At 47.6% G+C, this 25,633-nt stretch overlaps 1 protein-coding gene across 1 annotated transcript in view; it reads right to left on the reverse strand.

Moving 5' to 3' along the window:
- LOC135916602 (fatty acid synthase-like) overlaps positions 1 to 25,633 on the reverse strand; it is a 291,000-nt gene that overhangs the window by 43,134 nt on the left and 222,233 nt on the right. The window contains exon 18 of the mRNA XM_070532796.1: positions 10,910 to 11,119. Within this exon, the coding sequence (XP_070388897.1) occupies positions 10,910 to 11,119 (210 nt within the window). The remainder of the gene's footprint in view (positions 1 to 10,909; positions 11,120 to 25,633) is intronic.

The raw sequence follows: 25,633 nt of genomic DNA on the forward strand, positions 1-25,633 counted from the left end.
ATTGAAGTATTTGTATAATTTTTTTCTGTACTGTCATCGGGTAAAATTCATCAATCACCATCTCGTAAAACCCTAGAGGCCCATCGCCTTTATTACCATGGTTCATTTAGCCGTATATCAGCATTCGAGCTAGGCAGAGACATTCTGCCAATTGGTGTGCAAGCTCCCACACTGATCTGGTGCACCAGCGGTAGCGAAGGGCAAGTGCAAAGCGCCATGCAAGAGGCGGTAGACGTCACCGAGCAGTACCTGCGACCCAGTGGACTCAGATGCTCCTCGACGAAATCTGAGCTGCTGCTTTATAGAAAAGAAAAAGGCCCCAGACATAAGGGCTGGAAACCGGTCTCGGAAAGTGACCCTGGCTATCGGTGACCCGATACTCAGGGTCGACACCATCAGTGTCCTGGTTACGCGGCGGCAGCGGCAGTGCGTTACGCAAGATAATTGTGAAAGCCGACAATGTTTTTCGCCTCCTTCGAAGGGTCACGAACAGACATCGTGGCCTCAAGGAGGACAACCTGCTTCTGTTCATCAAGGCCTTTGTGCTATGCCACTTGACCTTCACGGTGGCTATGCACAACTGGCTCAGAGCCTATCGGGAAAAGCTTAATGCCTTCATTAGAAAATTCGTCAAGAGAGCTCTCGGGCTGCCCGTCAGTACGCATACCGAGGACCTCCTTCGGCTCGACATACACAACACCATGGAGGAGATAGCCGAGGCTCAGGAACGGGCCCAGCCAACTCGGCTGTCCATCACGCCGGCCGGCAGGCGTATCCTCGAGGAGATCGGACTCGCAACCACCAAGAACCATGGCTGAAAACACCCAAATCCCCAGATAAATAGGGTAGAAGATTGTGGTCCCCCCTTTGCCCCGCAACGTTCATCCCGTTCACAACGTAGGTCGTCGCAAGGCAAGAGCATTGAGCATACTGAAGCAAATAAACAAGGACAAGATCGAAACAAGCTTCGTGGACGCAGCTGCATACCGAGACGGCAAGGCTTTTGCTGTTTCCGTCGTAGACACGCTGGGCAAAGTTATCAACTGTGCTTCCGTCCGGACGACAAATCCCGAGGTGGCCGAGCAAGTAGCCATTGCACTCGCCATGCAAGACGGTCGGAGAGAAAGGGTGTATAGCGGTTCAAAAGTGGCCGCAAGTGCATTCCAGAAAGGCCGGTTGGCCCGGCAGGCAATGCAAATTCTGAAAGGCACAAAACACGGCGACACCTTCATACACTCCATCTTTTGGTTCCCTGCCCATGGCGGGGCGATTGAGGAGGTTCCTCTGAACCTCAACGAGTCTGTCCACGAGGCTCCGCATGGCTTTATCGAGCGCGCTGCCCTCGGATAGGGCGACTCTCTCCCAGCCCACACAGACGCTCCTATAACGCAGAATGAACTTACTAAATGCTTTTGCTTAGAGAGAAGGGTTTTCCCGCTACCTCGCCCCAAGCTAAGCAGGCCGCAGGCGGTCACACTCAGACTCCTGCAAACGAACTCCTACCAATATCCGGCGTCCCTTAACAACATACATCCTGAGATTTATCCGACTTGTTCTTGTGTGGCCTGTGGTTAGGTTGCTACTTTGCCTCATATGCTTTGGGAGTGCGGGCCGCTGGGCCCGAAGTTCGCCAAGGAAGAGTGGGACGCGCTCCTTGCAAGTCCCGTCTTTGAAGACCAAATCCTGGCCGTCTAGTGCGCCCGCGATTAGGCTGGCAGACTAGATCTGTCAGTCCCGTCGTGGGATTAGCCGGGTGCACGTTTTGTCGAGTTTTGCTGGACCAAATAAAAGTTTGTGCACTCACTCACTCACTCACTCACTCACTCACTCACTCACTCACTCACTCACTCACTCACTCACTCACTCACTCACTCACTCACTCACTCACTCACTCACTCACTCACTCACTCACTCACTCACTCACTCACTCACTCACTCACTCACTCACTCACTCACTCACTCACTCACTCACTCACTCACTCACTCACTCACTCACTCACTCACTCACTCACTCACTCACTCACTCACTCACTCACTCACTCACTCACTCACTCACTCACTCACTCACTCACTCACTCACTCACTCACTCACTCACTCACTCACTCACTCACTCACTCACACACACACACACACACAAACCACGGAGCTTTGAATAAGGCATATTGGTATATTTGACAACTTGGGAATATTAGGTGCCGCAAGCCTGGCCGTGTTACACAGGTTCGGCAATGACGACAGTGTAACAATGTAACCATTCCTTACGGCTTGAAGAAGGAAGCCCACTTAGATCTCACAAGTCATCGATTGTGGCACAAAAGGTAACACCAAGCATATACTGCCCTTAAGACGTTTTGCCACTCAACTTCTACCTGGAAAGAAAAAAACGCATTTGACCTTCTTTTAGCCACTAAAAGCTTGGGCCACATCACGGAATCATATTTATCCAGATTTTATGACAATTTTCTTACGTCAAACTTGCATAACCACAGACGCAAGCATCGGGTGGTGACGTGCAGCGTTGAGCAGCCAAGTCGAACACACTCCTCATCGACAAGGGGTCATCCCTGATTACTTTCAAAGTAAAAGAATGTGGCAGAACCCATCCCATGATGACAGTCGATAGTAATGTGTTAGCATTGAAACAATACAGCGCGAAGCCTGCGCGTGGTTTCCATAAGGCATGGCAAGTGGGTGCATACGTAGGCTGAGAAACGCGTCATCCTATGGGGGCAAAATGCAAAAACTCTCGCGCACTTGGATTTAGGTGCACGCTAAAGAAGCACACGTGGTCAAAATCACACGTAAAACCCCACAATTAAAGAAAAAAGCGCGTCATGCAGCAACCGAGCTCCTCTCTCGCGGTTGGTACAGATGGATGGATGCTATGAGCGTCCCCTTTCGAATGGAGTGGTGTGTTATGTCACCAAGCTCTTGTTACTATATTGCCTGATATCCTTCCAATAATAAAAAGAAAAAAAAACGGGAAAAAGGAAGAATTCTAAAAACTAAACTTTCTGAACCCCTACTTGGAACTTAGTTTTTGCACGCCTATGTTGTTTGGCGTTTCCCCATTTTTCTTCCACCAATCTTCCAATCGCATCTTACTAATATATAATTTCGGACACGTTTACTTTCCCGCTGCTCTCGTTGAACCCATGGGCTCCAAGGCGGCCAGAGGTGCCAAAATTGTAGGCTGGGCACATTTCTTCACACTCTAATAAAACGTGCTCCATCGTTTCTCAAGCTTCACCGGGACAAGCACATTATGATTTCTTGTTGTAACTCGGTATATAAGTGCATCTTCTAAGGCACCCAGATCTCGCCTTGAAAAGTAATGAGCTTCTATCAGAAGTACTTTCTTTCCTGATTCCGTTTTTCCTCTTAAGTAGTTACTCATAGCAAGTTATCTTTTTCGATTGCTGCCACACATGAGATTATCTCAGCCTCTCTGACTTCGCGCTTGACCGTCTTTGTTGCCATGCTGCTCACGATACTGGTCGTAAGCTTGCTGGTACTTCAAGCAAACAACCGCATTTCCAAAAGTAAGTCCTGGAACCAAAACATATTTTCACTTACCTCGGAGCAACTCGTTCCTGTTGTAACTCCATAGAGCTCTGTGCTTCATTATGGCTGCATTTCTCTTCCCCTTTACTGTTATTCTTTTTTCCTGTGTTCCCATATATCTATTGCCTTCGCTTATCTAAATACTAAGGTATTTATATTCTTTTACCCGAGGTATTTCCTGGCCCTGTATTGCCAACGTCTATTCACTGTTTTCATTGAATATCATAACACCTGATTTTTCAACGCTAAATTTCAGACCTAAATTCTCGCCTTCCTGTCCACAGATATTAGCCAGACGGTGGAAATCAGTTTGTTTCTTAGCAACACAATGTCCTCCGCACAAAATAATCCCTGAAATTGCTGTTTTATTACTGTACACGTCTGTTTGTATAAAATATTAAACCCGATATTACTTCCTTCTAGTGTCCTTTTCATTTTCACCGTGTACATCATAAGCAGCATTGGGGATACAGGCCACCACTGCCTCAGTCTCTTGTTGATATAAATTTTGTGCTCACTCCTCATTCCTTCACATTCAACCCAAACGGTTGTTTTTCTAGGTAAACATATCTCAAATGCTGTATACAATCGTCTCCTAAGCATTCCTCGTCTAGAATATCCCACAAAATCTTCCGGTCTACGTTCTCATACGCTCCTGTAATGTCTAAAAAAGTCACAATTAATGGTCTCCTTTCTACTCTAGATATTTGAATACACCTAGTAAGGACAAATACGTTATCATCCAGACGTCTACTAATTTGAAGCCATTCTGAAGTTCTCACAATATGCCAGTATTCCCTGCCCATGCTTGCAGCTGTATTTTAATGACCTGCATTGCTAACCTCCATGTTACCGATGCAATGGTCAAAGGGTCAACGGTCTATTAACCCTTTTTGCGGTAATGCCGTGGGCACCGGCATGTTTGATCTCATGGTGAAGCACCTATTGCATGCCTGAACTGCCTTCGTTACATACGCCTTTACATTGGTGTGTATGAGGCCGGTTCCTCTTAGCGAACCTCTGTTTCGGAAAATATCGTGGACGGTGACTGGGTGGACAATACGAAGCTTTAATCACAGCTTCACAGAACATGTAAAAACGCTTTGGAAGCTGATTAAGTTATGTCCATATAATGCAAGGTGCGTACATGGTGACGCTGTCGCTGAGGTTTTAAAAGCGAGACTAAATATGTAATCCAAACTATCCAAACTTTCCGCTCATGAATTGAATTAGGATTAGTGTGTTTTTCTCTTGGTTTTTATTTGGCAATTATTTTGAAGCAGCCGCTTGTCACATTTCTGACTCAGTAAATTTCTTTTGTGTGGACACTACCTGATTATTTCTGCCTAATCAATCGCGGGTGGGCACAGTTCCCAGAGATAGGTTCTTGCAGCGATCCAGGTTTGAAACGTAGCCATGCTGTGGATCGTAATACCTTGTAGCAAATATGTATTTTCGCTAGTAACTCGCTTATTCTTGTGGACCGTCACGAAACATTCAGCTTCGACCATTAGTGCGCTATCGGTGTAGTTCATCATTCATTGTGCGTATGTGGGGCCCATATATTCAAGTGCGCGCCTATCCACTTATTCGCCCTCGTACCTGAGCGAAAACTTAGTTCCATTCCCGACAGGTGATCGCACAGAAGCAAGGTGGAAGTGGCAATGCTTTCGCATTCGTGCGCTGTCGCTGAGGCTACGTGCGGCACGCCGCCAAACGCGCCATCTCGTTTCTCTAGAACAAACTTCACCGCGAAAAGGGTCAATGCGAGTGAATTCTATCTTTTCCCCCCTTGCGTTTATAAATTAAATTCATTTTACTTTGTCGCCAACTGTCTGCTATTCCTCTATTTTTAAACGTTTTTCTACTGCGTACAAAATAGCTTCTTTACTTTTTTGGCATAGTTCATTAATTAGCCCAACGGGAACCTCGTCTAGCGCTGTGGCTTTGCGTTTAGGAATTTTCTTTTTGCCTTTCTTCCAGTTGAAATTTGTCCGCACTACCTCCTTTTCTATATGGTTCTCTTTCATGCTGCTTTTCCTCAAATGCAACCTTGGCATCGCCTTGGAAATGTAATTTAATGCCGCGTCCCCTTCCAGTTTGCTTCCGTCTTCGTCTAGGATATGTTGTTGCATTGTTACAGATTTCCTGCCTAATAAGTTTATGTGGTTCTGCAATATTCTAAGTGCGGCCTTCTTCTTATCACGTATTTCAGACAACCAACGTTCACTTGGACCTTTTATCTTTGCTTGAATCTGTATTTGAACCACAGATTTTTTCCCCCGGTATATTTCCCATTTTCTGGCTACCTCATCCTGCGGTGACAGGACCTTTTTCTGACAGCCTGTGCTAACATATCAGGAGGTATGGAAGCCAAAGAAGGAAACAAAAAAAGATTACTTCAGATTATTACATGTATTCCGAAAGTACTGAAATTCGCAATCTAACAGAGACAACGATGCATGGCTACGCAAGTGTCTCCTAATCTTTTGATGTGGAATGCCTCGATAATTTCCCGTGTGGTTTGGCATTTATGTCTGGAAAGAATTTTTGTGTCTTCAAAGAAAGGTTTACAACCACAACTGAAACAATGTGAGGCTAAATATGATGCATTAGGGTTGTTTAGTGAATGTTTGTGTTCCTTTAGTCAAATGTTAATGCACCTGCCACTCTGTCCAATGTAAGCTTTCCCACACTCGAGTGGAATCTGATAAACTATACCGGTGTTGCAAGGCACTAAAGGGGACACATGTTTAACGCCGCAGTCATCTTTTCTTTTTTTGCCACACTGTTCAAGTTTCCTATTTATCATAGGGCACATGTTAGACAACTTCCAAGGGGCCGAGGAAACTGTATCATACCTATTGGCCACATTCCTTAAACCATGGGATAATCCACGTATATAGGGTACCACAGCAAAATTTGTTTCTTTTTTCTGTTTTTCTAGTTTCTTACCGGGGCTTTTTACCCATTTTAAAAGTTTTTCGCAGGTTGGCGATAATAAATGCACGGGATGCCTTTCTATCTGTGGTGAAAAACTTTGTTGCATATTGTGGGGACATGACTTAGTAATGGCAGACCTAAGAGTTGAATAAGCTATCCATGAATAATATGAATAATATGAATAGTATGAATAAGCTATTTAGCAAGTTTAGAATGACAAGGAGAAAATTAAAACAGTGGCTTCTAAGCCCTAGGCGAATAATGCCAACAGACATGCTCATCCTGGAACGTTAAGCACATATTCTAAAAACTGTAATTTGTTGCCCTGGATAAGATCAAGTGTGAAACCTAAACCCCACCACATTCCATAAAAACTTTTAAAATATCCGTAGCTTTCTTGGTGTAATAATCGCGAGAACAAAACACCAGGTAGTCATCTACGTATCTAAGCGCATGCACCGCCAATTCCTTAAGATTGTTTTGTAGTTTTCTATTGACGCGACTTAGATAAATATCACTCAAAACTGGCGCAACTTTTGAACCAATGCAAACTCCCCATTTTTGTACATACATAGAAATACCCCATTTTACAACGGCATTCCCTATGTAAAACAACAAAAGTTCTAAAAAAGATTCCACGGGCATCCCACAGTCCTGAGTAAACCGGAACTCATCATTGTTGAGCGTCACTGCTTCTTTAACACTGCACAGTAGTTCCGATTGCGGAAGCGAATAAAAAAGATATTTTACATCAACACTGATCGCTGAGCATTTACCTGGATTATTTTCTGCTAGGAAGGCTACAATTTCTTCCGAATGGCTTATCAGAAAGGGGTCACTAAGACGAACTGAAGAGAGTACATTATGCAAAAAAAAGTCGAGACAGTGTACTGCGACGTTCCTTTTTCAGAAATAATGGCTCGAAAAGGATCTTCCGGCTTATGTGTCTTAGCAATAAAGAATATGTCGAGGTGCAGACCCTTGGAAAGTTTAACTCCAGACGCGAGGCGCTCCAGACCACATTTCTCAAGCAAATCAATTGCAGTTTTCTTCCCCTTATTTAAATTGGTAATTTTTGGAACATAATTTTTGTCAATAGAGGTTTTAGCTCTTTGTGCGTACAGTTCTTCAGGAACAACTACAAAGAAACCTTCTTTGTCCGCAATAACCAAGCTAAGCTCATGCTTGACGAAAAAATTCTGCTCCTTTCTTTGTCCGTGTTCACTTCGCGCTACAAGACAAGATCATGTATGTATGTAAAAAAGATTAAATTATGGGGTTTTACGTGCCAAAACCACTTTCTGATTATGAGGCACGCCGTAGTGGGGGACTCCGGAAATTTCGACCACCTGGGGTTCTTTAACGTGCACCTAAATCTAAGCACACGGGTGTTTCTGTATTTCGCCCCTATCGAAATGCGGCCGCCGTGGCCGGGATTGGATCCCGCGACCTCGTGCTTAGCAGCCCAACACCATAGCCACTAAGCAACCATGGCGGGTATGTATGTATGTATGTATGTATGTATGTATGTATGTATGTATGTATGTATGTATGTATGTATGTATGTATGTATGTATGTATGTATGTATGTATGTATGTATGTATGTATGTATGTATGTATGTATGTATGTATGTATGTATGTATGTATGTATGTATGTATGTAAGTATGTATGTAAGTATGTATGTATGTATGTATGTATGTATGTATGTATGTATGTATGTATGTATGTATGTATGTACGCGCTATCTATTTTCACAGGAGTTGTCTCCGGTGCCTACAGCCATGGTCGCGACACATCTTTCAGATGAATGAGGGCTAATGCGCCTTGAGTGCTGCGCGAAGGGGGCACACATGAACAGATCATGTTTGGGCCCGTATGGAGGCTAACCTTATCGCGCTTTCCTTGGGCTTGGCGACCGAGGATGAACAATGGGAAGCTATACGAGGAGAGTGGAAACATCTTCCAGGTGACAAAGCCTTCGTCGAGACTCTCTAGGGTCTCTGCCAGAAAAAATGGAGGCCGTCATTTAAGCCCACAGAACCATGACCAGTTATTAGCCCACCAAACGCGCAAGGGCAAGCTAATGCTGATATAATGAGGTGCTTTATTTATGTGCTTTCAGAGTTTGTTACCATAACGCAAGCATCCAATAAAAAATTTTCAACCGGTCCCTGCCTGCAACTTCTCCCCGTTCACGGGAACCAGGATACGGCAACATAGGTGTAAAACAATAATGGCTTTCTTGCGCGGGAACGCTATTACAGGCGCTATACTATCAAGCCGGTATCACTGCAGGACGTTCCGTGCTTGTAATATAGAGAAAGAAAGGGAGGTATTTTGTGCAGAACTATGAGCAACTCATTGCCACGCTCTGTGTGCTATAACCGCCTTATCATCGCTAGCGGCAGGGGAAACGCGATCAGCTGCCGTTTCATAGCAACACTAGCGAGGCGGCAGAGCAAACAGCGGAAGAGCGCCTCGCTTCTCCTCTGTTTTCGACAGCGCCATCCGCGTATCGCGCTAACCTTCGCCGATGGTGCCGGTCTTGCCGACCATCTTTGAGCTTGTCCGGTGACGCGCCTACGCATCCTCTGTTGTCGCTGCTGATGTCACCACACCTTTCTCTCGCTTCCCCTTTGTGCAGTACGGTTGAGGTGTCCTCCATTGAGATAGTGTTCGCGCGCTGCACTTAGCCACACCTTTCATTTCATTTCATTTCATTTTATTTCAGCATTCTTTTTTACAGCAGAAAAAGAACACTAGGGCAAGAACAAAAAGCTGCAAAACAGCAGCTTGACTAGGTCCTTGCCCCTCTTCTTGGCAACAGGCACAGATTGATACAGACATTCAGAGTACATATATGCATATACACACACTCATACCAAAAAAACTTTTTGTTAATTTGTTAATAAGAGAGAGAGAGAAAAAAAAAGACAGAAGTGCGCACATATTCATCAATACAAAAAAAAGACACGTGCATTTATAACACTTTCTTGAAACATTGTTCTTTAAACATTGTGACAACATTCATTTTTCAGAAACTTGCCATTGTAATTTATACAGCCACTTATAAGGGTATAATTTAATACAGCAACATGCTTTTGTACGAAGGATACTCAAGAAATGTAAGCAAAATACCGTTATATAAGTCATTTTAATCATTGCTCAACCGTTTGCGTCACTGGTTCCAAGTAAATGCGCCGTATTCCGAAAGTTGTGCTGTCAACGTTCACCTAGAAATATCATTTAGGGTCATATCAACATTCTGTAAGGCGTTTAGTAACTTCGGTACGCGATATTCTTTCACTCCCCAAGAAAGAATCTCCCCAGAAAGAATCACTCCCCAAGAAAGAATCTCTCCATTGCGCTAACTCGGTTTCCAGACTGTTTGCCACGCGTTGGCGTGTTCCAGCTCATATTGCTCGCGATAGTATGTATGTATGTATGTATGTATGTATGTATGTATGTATGTATGTATGTATGTATGTATGTATGTATGTATGTATGTATGTATGTATGTATGTATGTATGTATGTATGTATGTATGTATGTATGTATGTATGTATGTATGTATGTATGTATGTATGTATGTATGTATGTATGTATGTATGTATGTATGTATGTATGTATGTACATCTACCCATTTTCATGCCTGCCTGAGTCACTGGGTCTTATGGTCGAATGCGAAGCGCATCAGGCTGCTGTGCTGAGGGAACAGCGATAGAAAGAAACCGTCGGACCAACTTGGGACGCTGCTAATGTGGCAAGGTCTATATATGTGCCACTCTAACGAACCTTTTCACGCCGATATGAGTCACTGCAGATGCGGGACTGGGCAGGTACCACTGTTCTATGAAACCCTGAAGCCTAGTTCGAGCACTCGGTATGTGCTGTTTGACTTGTGCTAACTTTCAATGAACCTATTTGATGCCAACGTGGGTCATTCGGTATGTGCCAGTAAATGTGTGCCGCTGTTCACTGTCGTATACATGGGAAAATTGTTCACCAACGATATACTACCAGCAAATTCCTTTACTTCTTTTTTATACGCAGGGCAATCCATTTTTCCCGGCAGCTTCGAGTAGTCAATGCCAGAGCTATCGCTGGGCAGCTGTCTTCGATTCTATTCGCAAGGGGCAGTCTATCGCTATTAACAAAAATTAAAGTTTTGTTCAGGATAACAATGCACCTTTAGTGCGTACACGTCATTTCGACCTGGTGAGTGCTACGGTTTTGTGACATTCTGTGACAGACAGGTGAAGTGGCCACCTCCTCAAATTTTTTTTACGAATCGTGCAGCGCTAGAGGTAGGAATGGAATAGAAACAGAGTATCTTTACGTTAGGGTGCCCCATATCTCTTACTCTAATGAGCAGATCTAGGCAACAGGCGCACTTACCAGGCACTGCATCCGGTGAGAGTCTCCCCGTCGCGAGCATGATGTCACGAAAATTCAGAGGAGCGTAGTAGACGCTGCACAACACCTCGTCGACGGAGCAGGAGGGCGAAGTGTAGCCCAGTGGAGATACGTACCACTGCAGGCTTGATAAATCACCACGGGCCTGTATGCTGAGGTAGGCAAACTCCATGGTAGTCTTCTTGGCGCAATCTAGGTGAGACGCAGTAAGATCGGTAAACATTTACATACAACTACGGATTTTCCTGCAAGGTATATTTTTACAGGACAGCATAGCCCTCCATACTAAGCTTGAATACTTGATAAATACATGTCACATGTAGCAGTGACAATTACTTTGTTCTTTCAGGGTTTAGCAGCATTGATAAGCGTATATTTTTGACGAACAAAGGTTACGGAGCTAAACAGACAAGGACGAAGTCAGACATAAACTATATATACGTGCACCGTTGTGTCTGTATCGTTTGTTTCTCACTTCGCAATCGTGTTCTTAGCGCCGTAACCTTTGTTTCTAAGTCATCAACCAACATGCTCAGCAAGAAGTTTTGTTAAATCGAATATTTTTAGTTTGGTGCGAAAAGTGAAACACTGCGCCAGGAGGGAGGCGCATACCTTGGCTTCGTATCACATGTCGCTTATCATGTACCTTGTAAAATAGCGAAATACTTACGCCAACAGCCAGTCGTATAATTATCAAACAACTAATTTCTGTAAGACACGGCTCCAGCACACCCGTATATACTTTAAGCAACCCCTGCAGCTCCTCCATCTCTTCCTCACGCACCGTGAAGTACCTGAGCATTCGCAACACTTCAATAACATTTTCACACTTCGTGCATTTCCATTTCATAGTAAGCGCTCCCTGATTGTCTCTTGAGGTCTCAACGACGAACAAGTACTGTGCAATACTTCTTGAATGATGCTAAGCTTCTCGCACGGCAGCATCTGTAAGCTCACCCAGAGCGTCCACCTAAGCTTTACCAGCCCGCCAACGTGCCACTCGTGGGTGAAGGCATCGCAGCTTTACTGATTCCACTTTTACAGCAGCAGGCAACGTCAACAACGTCCTATTTCTAATTCACGCCAGTGTCGCCGTAAGCGAATAGCTGCGTGTTCTTTCCTCCAGCCTGGATTCTTCACTGCTGCACCGTGAATAACATCAGTGCCACGAGATAGGAGCAGATGCATGCGCGCTCTTAGCTGCTGCACCTTTTGCCACTCTTGCTTGAGTAGGATAATTTTAATGCAGGCGTTAGCTGACCATTCGCGAGCGTTTTCAGCACGCAAAGGCAACTACGCCGAAACTTGTCTGCTAGCTCGCTTCACCAGTGTGTGAAGCGAGCTAGCACGTGGCATCACTTCCGAGTGTAAGGTATTTACTGAGGTACCGAAAGAACAACGCTCTTTGCTGTATCAACAAAGCATAGCACAGTAAATATGGTCTAAAAGTACTCCTGACTTTCACAAAAAAAATGAATGTAGAACTTATAGCGGCACCACTATCGCCTCCACAGCTGCTGAAGAAGCAGGTGGTTCACCAGCATGCAGCGGGAGAATAGAACACGCTTGCGTTCTCAAGCTGAGATCGAGTGAGATTCCACGATACCATGGCTGGGTGGCCTAAATAAACCGTGGCCACGTCAGCTACCTTTTCGCGTTATTTGTCACAAATTGGTGGTATCGGACGACCTATCCGAGCCATGCCAGCGTCAACGCATGGACTCTACCAAGGCGTGGGTGACGTGGTCTCACATGGTGCGGCAGATGTCAGCGGTTGTAGGGTGTCCGGGAATTCTACTTCAACATGCCGGACGTCTGGTTCGTCCGCCTGGAATGCCACTTCCCTATCAACAATGTTCCCAGCTCCCGCTGCATTTCACGCTCGAGCTGCCATTTCCGAGCCCCGTCTTCTACGAGGACTTGAGTTCAGCCGTCCCTGCTCGCTGCACCACCTCGAGCGCTCAGTCACAACAGCTCTCGCCATTTCAACCGTCGCATAATTACGGGCGACTTTAATGCCAAGGTAGGCAAGAAGCAGGATGAAGACAAGGCAGTGGGGGAATATGGCATAGGCGCTAAGAATTGCAGGGGAGAGTTATTAGTAGAGTTTGCGGAACAGAATAATATGAGGATAATGAATACCTTCTTCCGCAAGCGGGATAGCCGAAAGTGGACGTGGAGGAGCCCGAACGGCGAGACTACAAATTAAATAGACTTCATACTCTGCGCTAACCCTGGCATCATACAAGATCTGAACGTGCTCGGCAAAGTACGCTGCAGTGACTACAGGATGGTAAGAACTCGACTTAGCCTAGACCTGAGGAGGGAACGGAAGAAACTAGTACATAAGAAGCCGATTAATGAGTTAGTGGTAAAAGGGAAAATAGAAGAATTCCAGATCAGATCAAGCTACAGAACAGGTATTCGGCTTTAACTCAGGAAGAGGACCTTAGTGTTGAAACAATGAACGACAATCTTGTGGGCATCATTAAGGAGTGTGCAATGGAAGTCGGTGGTAACTCCATTAGGCAGGATACCAGCAAACTCTCGCAGGAGACGAAAGATCTGATCAAGAAACGCCAATGTATGAAAGCCTCTAACCCTACAGCTAGAATAGAACTGACAGAACTTTTGAAGTTAATCAACAAGCGTAAGACAGCTGACATAAGGAAGTATAATATGGATAGAATTGAACATGCTCTCAGGAACGGAGGAAGCCTAAAAACAGTGAAGAAGAAACTAGGAATCGGCAAGAATCAGGTGTATGCGTTAAGAGACAAAGCCGGCAATATCATTACTAATACGGATGAGATAGTTCGAGTGGCTGAGGAGTTCTATAGAGATTTATACAGTACCAGTGGCACCCACGACGATAATGGAAGAGAAAATAGTCTAGAGGCATTCGAAATCCCAAAGGTAACGCCGGAAGAAGTAAAGAAAGCCTTGGGAGATATGCAAAGGGGGAAGGCAGCTGGGGAGGATCAGGTAACAGCAGATTTGTTGAAGGATGGTGGACAGATTGTTCTAGAGAAACTGGTCACCCTGTATACGCAATGCCTCATGACCTGGAGCGTACCGGAATCTTGGAAGAACGCTAACATAATCCTAATTCCTAAGAAAGGAGACGCCAAAGACTTGAAAAATTATAGACCGATCAGCTTACTGTCCGTTGCATACAAACTATTTACTAAGGTAATCGCAAATAGAATCAGGAACACCTTAGACTTCTGTCAAGCAAAGGACCAGGCAGGATTCCGTAATGGCTACTCAACAATAGATCATATTCACACTATCAATCAGGTGATAGAGAAATGTGCGGAATATAACCAACCCTTATATATAGCTTTCATTGATTACGAGAAAGCGTTTGATTCTGTCGAAACCTCAGCAGTCATGGAGGCATTACAGAATCAGGGTATAGACGAGCCGTACGTAAAAATACTGAAAGATATCTATAGCGGCTCCACAGCCACCGTAGTCCTGCATAAAGGAAGCAACAAAATCCCAATAAAGAAAGGCGTCAGGCAGGGAGATATGATCTCTCCAATGCTATTCACAGCATGTTTACAGGAGGTATTCAGAGAGCTGGATGGGGAAGAATTGGGGATAAAAGTTAATGAAGAGTACCTTAGTAACTTGCGATTCGCTGATTGTATTGCCTTGCTTAGTAACTCAGGGGACCAATTGCAATGCATGCTCACTGACCTGGAGAGGCAAAGCAGAAGAGTGGGTCTAAAAATTAATCTGCAGAAAACTAAAGTAATGTTTAACAGTCTCGGAAGAGAACAGCAATTTACAATAGGCAGCGAGACACTGGAAGTTGTAAGGGAATACACCTACTTGGGGCAGGTAGTGACGGCGGATCCGGATCATAAGAATAAGAATGGGAATTGAATGGGAATAAGAATGGGAATGGGAATGGGAAAGGTAAATGGGAATAAGAATGGGAAGAATAAGAATGGGCTGGGGTGCGTTTGGCAAGCATTCTCACATCATGAACAGCAGGTTGCCATTATCCGTCAAGAGAAAAGTATATAATAGCTGTGTCTTACCAGTACTCACCTACGGGGCAGAAACCTGGAGGCTTACGAAAAGAGTTCTACTCAAATTGAGGATGACGCAACGAGCTATGGAAAGAAGAATGATAGGTGTAACGTTAAGGGATAAGAAAAGAGCAGAATGGGTCAGGGAACAAACGCGAGTTAATGACATCTTAGTTGAAATCAAGAAAAAGAAATGGGCATGGGCAGGACATGTAATGAGGAGGGAAGATAACCGATGGTCATTAAGGGTTACGGACTGGATCCCAAGGGAAGGGAAGCGTAGCAGGGGGCGGCAGAAAGGTAGGTGGGCGGATGAGATTAAGAAGTTTGCAGGGACGGCGTGGCCACAATTAGTACATGACCGGGGTTGTTGGAGCAATATGGGAGAGGCCTTTGCCCTGCAGTGGGCGTAACCAGGCTGCTGCTGCTGCTGATGATGATGATAGTTACGTGTCTTGTCACATCGCTCTCCTCCACCCGTGTCGATCATCAGCATACGCCAGCCCCAGCATGAAACCTCTACTCGATCCGTGAGCCTCGTCCCCATCTCAAAAGCAGCTGCGCGATGACTATTTCTAAGGAATTCACTGGACGAAACTAAAGCGCTTTCAGCTACTCTACAGCCCACCGCTCTCTTTCCTTGGACGTTCCAGCAAGCTGTCCGCATTCAATTCGGGGGCATCTCACTCATCACCAATTCAGAGGTTACCTCATCGGCTCCACTAGGCGCAAATTTCACTCTCGCAGGCACAGTGACGGCACATGTACAACCTTCGCAGCGCCTTCAGCGACTACATCAACCCGGATGCTATTGGCATCCGAGATTTTGCCCCAAACAGCAGCAGGCGACCCTTCAGATGTTCTGTGCTCGCACAGAACATCTGAAGGGTCGCTACTGAAGGGTCACTACTGAAGGGTCACACTATCTGAAGGGTCACTACTGAAGTTTTACAGGAGCAACTCTGCCAGCGGGTTTCTTCAGCTCGAGAATCTCTTCTACATCAACAACGTGAGTGACCAGCAGTTGCGCTATCTCTACGCAAGTCGCGAGCTGCCATATTGTCTTCTTTCGGAGCACAGACTCCTACAGGCTCGGGCATCTACGAGAACCTGCAGCAGGACGTGATTTTGCATTAGGGCGCCACTGTGGCTGCTCCTCGTTCACAGCCTGCGCTGCTGGTGCTGTCTGGTATGTCTCTCATGGATAGCGGAACCCGAAAATGCCAACGACTGCCACTGCCAACGACAATACAAATGCCACTGTCACCTTTGCATGTCATACGATGACACCGCTTACAGCGACGTTCCGCTCAACATCCTGAACTCTCGGCACGTACCAATAACCAGCCAACACACGCACCCTTTGTGCATATTTTAATCGTGCTTCTAACTAGGAGGGACGGCCAGGTAGCGGTGTGACTATTGCGTACAGAGCCGTCAAATAAGAATACGCCACACGTGTAGGTAGCGCGAGAATAGAACACGCTAGCGCGCTGCAGCTCAGCGCCTGCGGCATCAGCCGCTACCGAGATCCCGCGCCACCATGGCTGCAAGGCCTACATAAACCGTGACCACGGCGGCTGCCCGTTGGCGCCGTCTCCAATAAGTTCATTTCACTATATCAACGGTAATGCAATTGCCATTCTAGCAATGCAGCTACGCACCGTATTTCTGAAGTCACGCTTACTTAAAGGGGTGGAGACATGAAAATTTTCGTTAATGCTTTCTTCAATTCAAGCGTTGCGTACTGCTTCAGGAAGCACGATACACACCGCGGGATTCATATATACCCGATAAATACTTTAATAATAGCATTATTATACCGAGCAATTTGGGTTTCGGTTTCTGGGCTCTGGGTGATGCTATGACGTCATAGGAGATGAAACGCAACATGGCTTGGTCACGTGGGTCACAAAAATAGTGACGTAAAACTGTGCTGCGTCGTCTGCTCGCGCATACGCGTGCTCTGCTAGCAGAGGTAAACAAGTGGCGATTCGAAGTGCATGTCACGGTTATTATAATTATTGCCAAGAGCGACAACAACGGTAAGAAAATATTGCGGCTTGTGAGAGTCGGTGATTCATTCTGAAGCGCCGTAAGCTTCAGCTTTGAAGTGGACCGGAAAAAACTTAGCGACGATATAGGCGGGGCCGCACGATCAGAGGCAGTGAGGGTGCCGTCGGTGCCAGAGTGGCCACTCCTCGGTCGCTGATTGGCCGCTTCGCCGTACGGTTGCCGCACAAATTGGTCCCGGGCCCGTCCTCTCTACCGCAAGGAAATCTCGCCGTTCGCGAGCAAGACCACCATCGCAATGGGGCCCGCGAATGGCGTGCGGCGAGTTTCCGTGCCGGTAACGTGGACGGGCCTTCACATTGAGAAAGGCCAAGCGTACGAGAGACCGCTCCGAGCTGCCGAACTATGCGACTGGCAGATGCTACGTCAACTGCTCTCCGCGACAGCGCTGTGCATGTGTCAGTTAGCCAGGGGCCGGGGTTAGCTCGGTTACAGAGTTCTAGAAGCCTGTAGCATAGAGAAAGAATTTTTAGAATCGTAGGAAGCTGAGCTAGTTGGTTAGGATTCATATTGCAAACTAAGGGGCCATGGCGTTCAGACCCGGACACAAGAGGAGAGAAGCGGACAACACGAACGCCGCATATACTGGTCCCCTTCGGAGTAGGCCAGCTAGTGTTACACTCAACGTGTAAAGGCCCGCCTACATTACCGGCGCGGCAACTCGCCGCACGCAGTTTGCCATTCGCGGGCCCCCGTGCGGCGTTCATGTTGTCCACTTCTCCTGTGTCCGTGTCTGCACGCCTTAAACCTTCTTTGCATTAAGAAAGGATTTCTATATGCCTGTAGCTCGGTCATAGTGGAGGATATGCTCGGTCGCTTCGCTCAGCAGGCTCCGTAATCGGCATTTCATCGCTACTCATCCTACGTCACGTTTTTGTGCTAGTGTACTATGACGTCTATATTTTCATTCCTCCGCTGTGACGTAATAACTGCCGCGCTAGCGATGGGTCTCGACCACGAGAAGGAGCTTTTAATGACCTTTTGGAGTTGAATCAAAATTATTTTGAAATGTTTGCAGCGTCCAATACCTAGTTGTGGGTGTCCTTGCATACGGAAGCAGCCTACAACATAATTTTTGTAGCCTCAAAATTTGGTGTGCCAACCCCTTTAACATATTGTTGCGTGTGGAAAGACACAGACAGAAAAGCCTATTTACAGGCAATTTACACTGGAGCCAGGCAGCCAGGCCAACACTCGCTCGCGCCAAGTGCACCGACCAACTTCATGGTCGTTCTCGCGGCGGCTCGTGTCTTGAGCATCGCTCGATGATATCGTAATGCTACCTCCACCCCCCCCCCCCCCCCTCGGCAGCAAAAGCACCGTCACGGTGCTGTTAAATATCCAAGGCGCGTGGAGAGTTGTAGGGCTTGATTCGGGCGACGTGGACAATGTCACTGGTTGTCACAACGGAGGACGTAGTGGGCGTTGCTAGAACGATGTCACCTGTGTCACCTGTGATGTCACCATGTCACCTGTGACCCATGTCACAGGTGACATGGGTCACATTGCGGAGCACGCGATATGGACCTGCGTAACAAGAAAAGAGTTGTTCACATAGGCCAACTTTACGCGAAGGTGACCAAAGCAACATGAGGCTGCCGGGCACAAAATGGACATCACGGTGATGGAGGTCGTAGCGTTGCTTCTGCTTGTCTTGAGAAACTTGTAGACGAGTGCGCGCAAGTTGGCGAGCGTGGTCAGCATGGGCGATGTCATCACGGACATAATCGCTAGTTGAAGCTTTGGCAGACGGAAGCACAGTGTCCAGTGGTAGCGTTGGTTCACGGCCATATAAGAGCTAAAACGGGGAAAAGCCAGCAGTTGCGAGACGGGAAGAGTTGTATGCAAAGGTAACGTAAGGTAGAGCCAGGTCCCAGTCACGGTGGTTGTCGGAAACGTATTTGGATAGCATGTCTGTAAGGGTGCGGTTCAGGCGCTCAGTGAGGCCGTTCGTTTGGGGATGGTAGGAGGTGGTAAATTTATGCCGTATTGAGCAGGCACGCATGATGTCATCGATGACTTTGGCCAAAAACGTACCGCCACGGTCTGTTAGCAATTGACGCGGAGCACCATGCATCAAAATAATATCATGTAGGAGGAAGTCCGCAACATCAGTTGCGCAACTGGTCGGAAGAGCACGGGTTACGGCATAGCGGGTCGCGTAGTCCACCGCGACTGCAACCTACTTGTTCCCCGATGTAGATTCCGGAAATGGGCCGAGAAGGTCTAAGCCGACATGATGAAAGGGCTCGGCAGGGATGTCGAGCAGCTGCAGGTAACCAGCGGGGAGCTGGGAAGGCTTCTTGCGTCGTTGGCAAACTTCACAAGCAGCGGCGTAACATCGTACGGAACGGACAAGACCCGGCCAGAAAAAACGGCGACGTACACGGTCATAGGTTAGAGATACGCCGAGATGTCCTGCAGTGGGTGCGTCATGGAGCTCTTCCAGAACGGTGGGGCGGAGGTGTTTAGTTATTACAAGTAGGAACTCAGAGCCATCCGGATGAAGGTTACGATGGTGCAGAGTACCGTGGTGGAGGACGAAGAGGCGTAGAGTAGCATCGGCCGGAGAGTGCTGAAAACGGTCGATGAGTGCTCTGAGGTAGGCGTCACGGCATCGCTCGTCGGCGAAATGAAGCAGCTGTGATACAGAGAATACACAAGAAGCACTGGCAGTATTAGAGGAGTAATAGTCGTCAACAGGGTAACGCGACAAGCTGTCAGCTTCTTGGTGCAGGTGGCCAGACTTGTACACCACGGAATATGAAAATTCTTGTAGCCTCAAAGCCCATCGACCAAGCCGGCCTGTAGGATCTTTTATCGAAGAGAGCCAGCTGAGAGCATGATGGTCAGTGACTACGGAAAAAGGGTGACCGTAAAGGTAAGGACGGAACTTCGCAACCACCCAGACAACAGCAAGGAACTCCCGTTCCGTAATGGAATAGTTGCGCTCCGATGGTGCTAGGAGGCGGCTTGCATAAGCAATACTGCGATCCTGGCCACGCTGACGCTGGTCTAAGATGGTACCTACGCCATGACCGCTGGCATCTGTATGCAATTCTGTAGGGGCATCAGGGTCGAAGTGGGTGAGAGTGGGTGGTGAGGTTAGAAGAGTGACGAGACGAGAGAAGGCGGCGGCCTGTCCAGTGCCCCCCGAGAATTGTACGCCTTTCTTCAAAATGTTAATTAGGGGTCTAGCAATTGTCGCAAAAGCTGGAAGAAAACGAAAATAGTACGAGCGTAGCCCTAGAAAACTTCGAACGTCTGCGGCTGTCTTCGGAAGCGGAAACTCTCTGACAGCGCGAGTTTTGTCGGAATCAGGTTGTACTCCGGAAGCGTCAAAGAGATGGCCCAGAAGTGTAATTTGCCGGTGGCCAAAACGACATTTGGACGAGTTAAGTTGCAGCTTCACCTTTCGAAATATGTCAAGTATAGTTGTGAGAGGTTCAAGGTGAGTGTCGAACGTTGGCGAGAAGACGATGACGTCGTCGAGGTAGCAGAGGCATGTGGACCATTTGAAACCTTGGAGCAAGGAGTCAATCATACGCTCGAAGGTGGCAGGGGCGTTGCATAATCCAAACGGCATTACTTTAGATTGATATAGGTCATCAGGTGTGGTGAACGCGTTTTTTTTCCTGTCCATATCGTCCACAGCAATCTGACAGTATCCCGAACGAAGATCAATAGACGAGAAATATCTGGAACCGTGCAGGCAGTCCAGGGCGTCGTCTATATGTGGGAGCGGGTAGACGTCCTTCTTAGTAATGTTGTTAAGATGACGGTTGTCTACACAGAAGCGCCACGTGTCGTCCTTCTTAACCAACACCACAGGTGACGCCCAGGGACTCGAAGAAGGCTCAATGATGTTTTTATCGAGCTTTTTGTTGACTTCATTTTGAATTACTCGCTGTTCCGACGCAGAAACTCGATACGGTCGTCGGTGAATAGGCGTAGCATCGCCAGTAAGAATCCGATGCTTAACCGCGATCGTCTGGCCTAAAGGGCGATCGTCGATGTCGAAAATATTTCTGTAGGACGATAATACTTGGCAAAGCTCTTCAGCCTGCGCCGAGGACCGGTCCGTCACAACCATTTTCTTTATGTTGGGATCGGCACCCGAGGCTGGCGCGAGGGGCGTGCTAAGCTCGCGAGAACCAGCCACGTATTGGTCACCAAGACAATCAACGGTGGCAAGGCAAATACCTTGCGGTAGAATTTGTTTTGCCAATCCAAAGTTACAGACAGGCATGTGAATGCGGTTCCCAGTAATCTTAAGTATTCTGTGAGGCACTGTAACGTCATACGTTATTGGAATGTCGGGCAGAGGAGTGACGAGGTACTCGCCATCGGGAGCTGGTGGGAAAGATAACAGTTCAATGTCGGCTATTGCCTTTGGCTGCAGGCGAAGAAAGCCGGTGGGACGTAAGCGGCAGTGGGGTGCGTCAGAAGGCTCTGCGAGCATGGGCAACTGAAGGCGAAGGGTACTGGAAGAGCAGTCAATAAGAGCAGAATGTGCGGAGAGAAAATTGAGGCCGAGAATGAGGTCGTGGGGGCAATGAGCAAATACGGTGAAGAGGACAGGAGTGTGGCGGCCGGCGATGCTGACGCGTGCCGTACACAAGCCGATGATAGGCACAGTACCGCCATCCGCAACGCGGACGACGCGTGCCGACGCTGGGGTGAGGAGCTTGTTCGGTCGTCGTCGGAAGGCAGCACTCATGATTGACAAATGTGCTCCTGTGTCGATGAGTGCCGTGACAGGATAGCCGTCAACGTCAACGTCAAGAAGGTTTCGGTTCGAGGGTAACGTGAGCAGAGGCTTTGAGGGCAGTGTCGACAACGCAGGTTCACCTCCAGAAGCTGCAGTGTGTAGTTTTCCGGCTGGATCCGGGAGGCGATAGGCGGCGGAGAGAAGCGACGGGGTTGGGGTGAATGAGACTGATAGCGTCGAGGGGAGGACGAGCGGCTGTACCGAAGGCTCGGAGCAGGGGCATCAGCGGTAGTGGGTTCATGGCGGGTGGTACAGGGAACGGAAGGTCCAAAGGTGCGGGAATAAGCGGCGGTGTATGTCCAAGGAGGTGGTGGCCATCGGTTGCGGCAGTGACGAGCGACGTGACCGATGCGACAGCAGTGGAAGCAGATCGGCCGGTCATCAGGGGTACGCCAGTCGGACGGGTTGCGGCGAGATGTGGCGGAAAAGGACTGCCGAGGACGAGGAGGGCCGCTAGAGAACTGGGGAACGGTGGATTGAGACGTGGAACACACGGAGTTCAGACCCATTCTCAAATTCCTGTTGGACGACGACCTGGATCGTCGCAATGGTGGTTGGTGCCGGATCGGGAGGCGTCGTGGAGAAAGCTGGCGAACAGGTGGCCTCGAGTTCATGGCGAACAATACGAGTGACTTCGTCACAGGTGGTGGTCTGACGTGGTCGACCCTCACATGTCGACGTGGCAGCAGTGTTGGGTATCCACGTGATGTGGTGTGTGATACGGTGGCTCTTAGCTTGTTCAAGGCGACGGCATTCTTTTATGATGGCATCGATAGTCGAGATGTTGCCGAAAACAAGCAAATTGAAAGCGTCGTCGGCGATGCCTTTTAGAATATGTGACACTTCATCGGCTTCGGACATAGCATCGTCAGGTTTGCGGCAGAGAGCCAAGACGTCGAGGACGTAGGAAACATACGGCCCCGTAGATGACTGAGCACGAGACGCAAGAGCCTTTCCTGCGGCAGCCTTGCGCCCAATGGGATCGCCGAACAGTTCCCGTAGCTTCTCTTTGAAATTGTCCCAATTGGTTATCTCGTCGTCATGCGTTTGGTGGCACACGCGTGGGGTGCCACCGAGATAAAAGATGACATCGGCGAGCATAATCGTTGGGTTCCACCTGTTATTAGCACTGGCATGTTCATAGAGTTTGATCCAGTCGTCAACATCCTGGCCCTCCAGGCTAGAGAACACACCTGGGTCGCGATGGGGGCCGACCGTGACGATTGGAGCAGTGGGACAAGCCGAACTCGTTGCAGAGGTGGGCGCGTCACCGGGAGGCAATGTGAAAAGCTCGGTGTGCCGACCACTTCTGAGTTCCGCGGTGAGGACGGGGATCGCTGACCACCACCAGAATGTTGCGTGGGGAAAGACACAGACAGAAGAGGCTATATTTACAGGTTATTTACACTGGAGCCAGGCAGCCAGGCTTGACACTCGCTCGCGCCAAGCGCACCGACCAACTTCATAGTCGTTCTCGCAGTGGCTCGTTTCTTGAGCATCGCTAGATGATGTCGTAATAATATGTAGTGGTGATTCTGAGACTTCCTTACATCGGTCATATGGTGACATACTCCGGTATCGCCCCACTTCGCAATGGCACTGGCTTGGCAAGGTCTCTCATGAGCACGGCGGCACGATGACCACAGCATGACGCCGACCTACTGACGACGACCGAATAATGAATGACGTCGATGGAGTGACAAAGGCGGTAAATGAAGACAGCATAACACAGTATGAGATGTCGTATGCTAAATAATTACGACGCTGTAACGACGACATAGCGAGCGCGACGACACGAGGACAATGAAGTGATGACCACGATGGCGTAACGACGACGATATGATGACAACCTGATGGCGCTGCAATGAGCACAATGGCATGACACGACGGCATTACCAGAACGGTATGACATCGGCTGTACGATAGCAACTGTTTGACGACGATAGAATGACGACCTTGCCTTTACAACAGCTGCATAATCGCGATTCAATGACGGCAGCATGATTACGATACAAGGACCAAAAATTAATGAAGGCAATAGGTCACCGAAAGCGGTATGACGGCGATGCCATGACGACAGCGGCATGACGTTACTGAAGTAATGATGATGGTAACACGACAGCGTGACGAAGACAACTTCACGCCAACAGTGTGATGACTACTGTGTGACGGCGACAGCTGACGACGACGGCATGACCAGAGTCATATGTGAAGTTTAGAATGGCGACGATGGTGACAGCAAATGTATGACGGTGACTGTATGACGATGATTGCGTGACAACGCTACGAAAAAATGGGATTATGAGAATATGAGTGGACGATGACTGTATCATGAATCCTGTATGATGACGCTGGTTTGACGAGGACGGCATGGCGAGAGTCGGATCACGAAGCTGGAGTGACGATGATGGCGTGACCACGACGACATGACGCCGATAGTCTGAAAACCGATGTATAACAGTGACTGTCTGACGACGACTGGTTAACAACAGCGACATGTTCACGAATAAATGAGGAAGGTATGATTAAAATAGAATGAGGAAGAAATATTAACGTCGATGGAATGACGACGAGGGCATAATCGTAATGGTATGACGATCACGGCTTGACAACGATGGCCTGGCTACGACGGTATGAGGACAGTTGGATGATGAGTTTGGAAAACCGATAATGGAACGAGCATGGTGGCATCACGGTGGCGGTACGACAACGAATGAACGGAACTAATACGACGACAATGGCGGGATAAAGATTGCATGAAGAGAGCCGGCTGACATAGGTGTGATGACGATGATGCAACGAACACGAGAGAATCGCGACAACGAGTGCCCCAAGCTATTAGACAACTTCGGCCACTTGGTCGGCGTAGAAAACACAACCACGACGGCATGATGATAGTTAGATCACAAAGCTTGAATTACGAAGGTGGAACGACCGCGACGTCGTCATGGGGACACCTGCGTAGGCAACAGGCAGACAGCTTGAAGTCGGTCGGTCGGTCGGTCGGTCGGTAATACTACTAATAGGCAAATATACTACTTTGCGCAGTAAATTCAGAAATGCGTCTGAGAAATTAACTGCAATAAGGGTTTCTTTAGAAACAGTGAAATTATCGTGTATAAAGAATGACCACTGGGCGTAATAATGGAAAAATGGGTAAATATGAGGCGTTTTTGCCAGGAAAAATTACCGCGAACTCCTTGATAGCATGATTTCTTTTTTTTACCTCTAGATACTGCTGGAACTTTGTGCCTCATGGGACTAGGAAACATTCACTGTCACTGAGGAGGCTCATATTTTCGCGTTATTATGCTCGCTTGCAATTATGCTCGCTTGCAAAAACCCTTATCATTCCATTGTAGTCACCGCGATGGACTGACTTGCTAAAATGCTGACGTTCAGCCCACCTTTCGCTTTGGTTAGGGGAACTTATGAATACTTTGTTTAGCGCAAAACGACAGAGACAAGAAAGACAACAGGACAAGGCGCTGTTAATTGCATTAACAGCACAATCCCAAGAAAGGAAACGAATCGAATCACTTGTCTCAAATTCTTGCGTTTGTTTTTACATGCCCCATTACGCGAAAATCCGGCGTCGTCGGCGATAACGAGCCACGTACCGAAAATGGCCGACGACGCAGAGTAAGCATCTCAAAAAATTATCCGACTCGCGTCAAATTTCTGAGAGAGGTTCCTGTAAACACAGCCAAAAAGAAAGCTTGAAACTGAAAATTTGGTACAGTTAGGGATGGGTGGGAATCGAACTCGGGCTTTCAGAGTGTGATATGAGCGCGCTTCCCTGAAGCCATTGCGTCGGCA

This window comes from Dermacentor albipictus, chromosome 2, assembly GCF_038994185.2.
Source record: "Dermacentor albipictus isolate Rhodes 1998 colony chromosome 2, USDA_Dalb.pri_finalv2, whole genome shotgun sequence".
In the NCBI taxonomy this organism is placed as follows: domain Eukaryota; kingdom Metazoa; phylum Arthropoda; class Arachnida; order Ixodida; family Ixodidae; genus Dermacentor; species Dermacentor albipictus.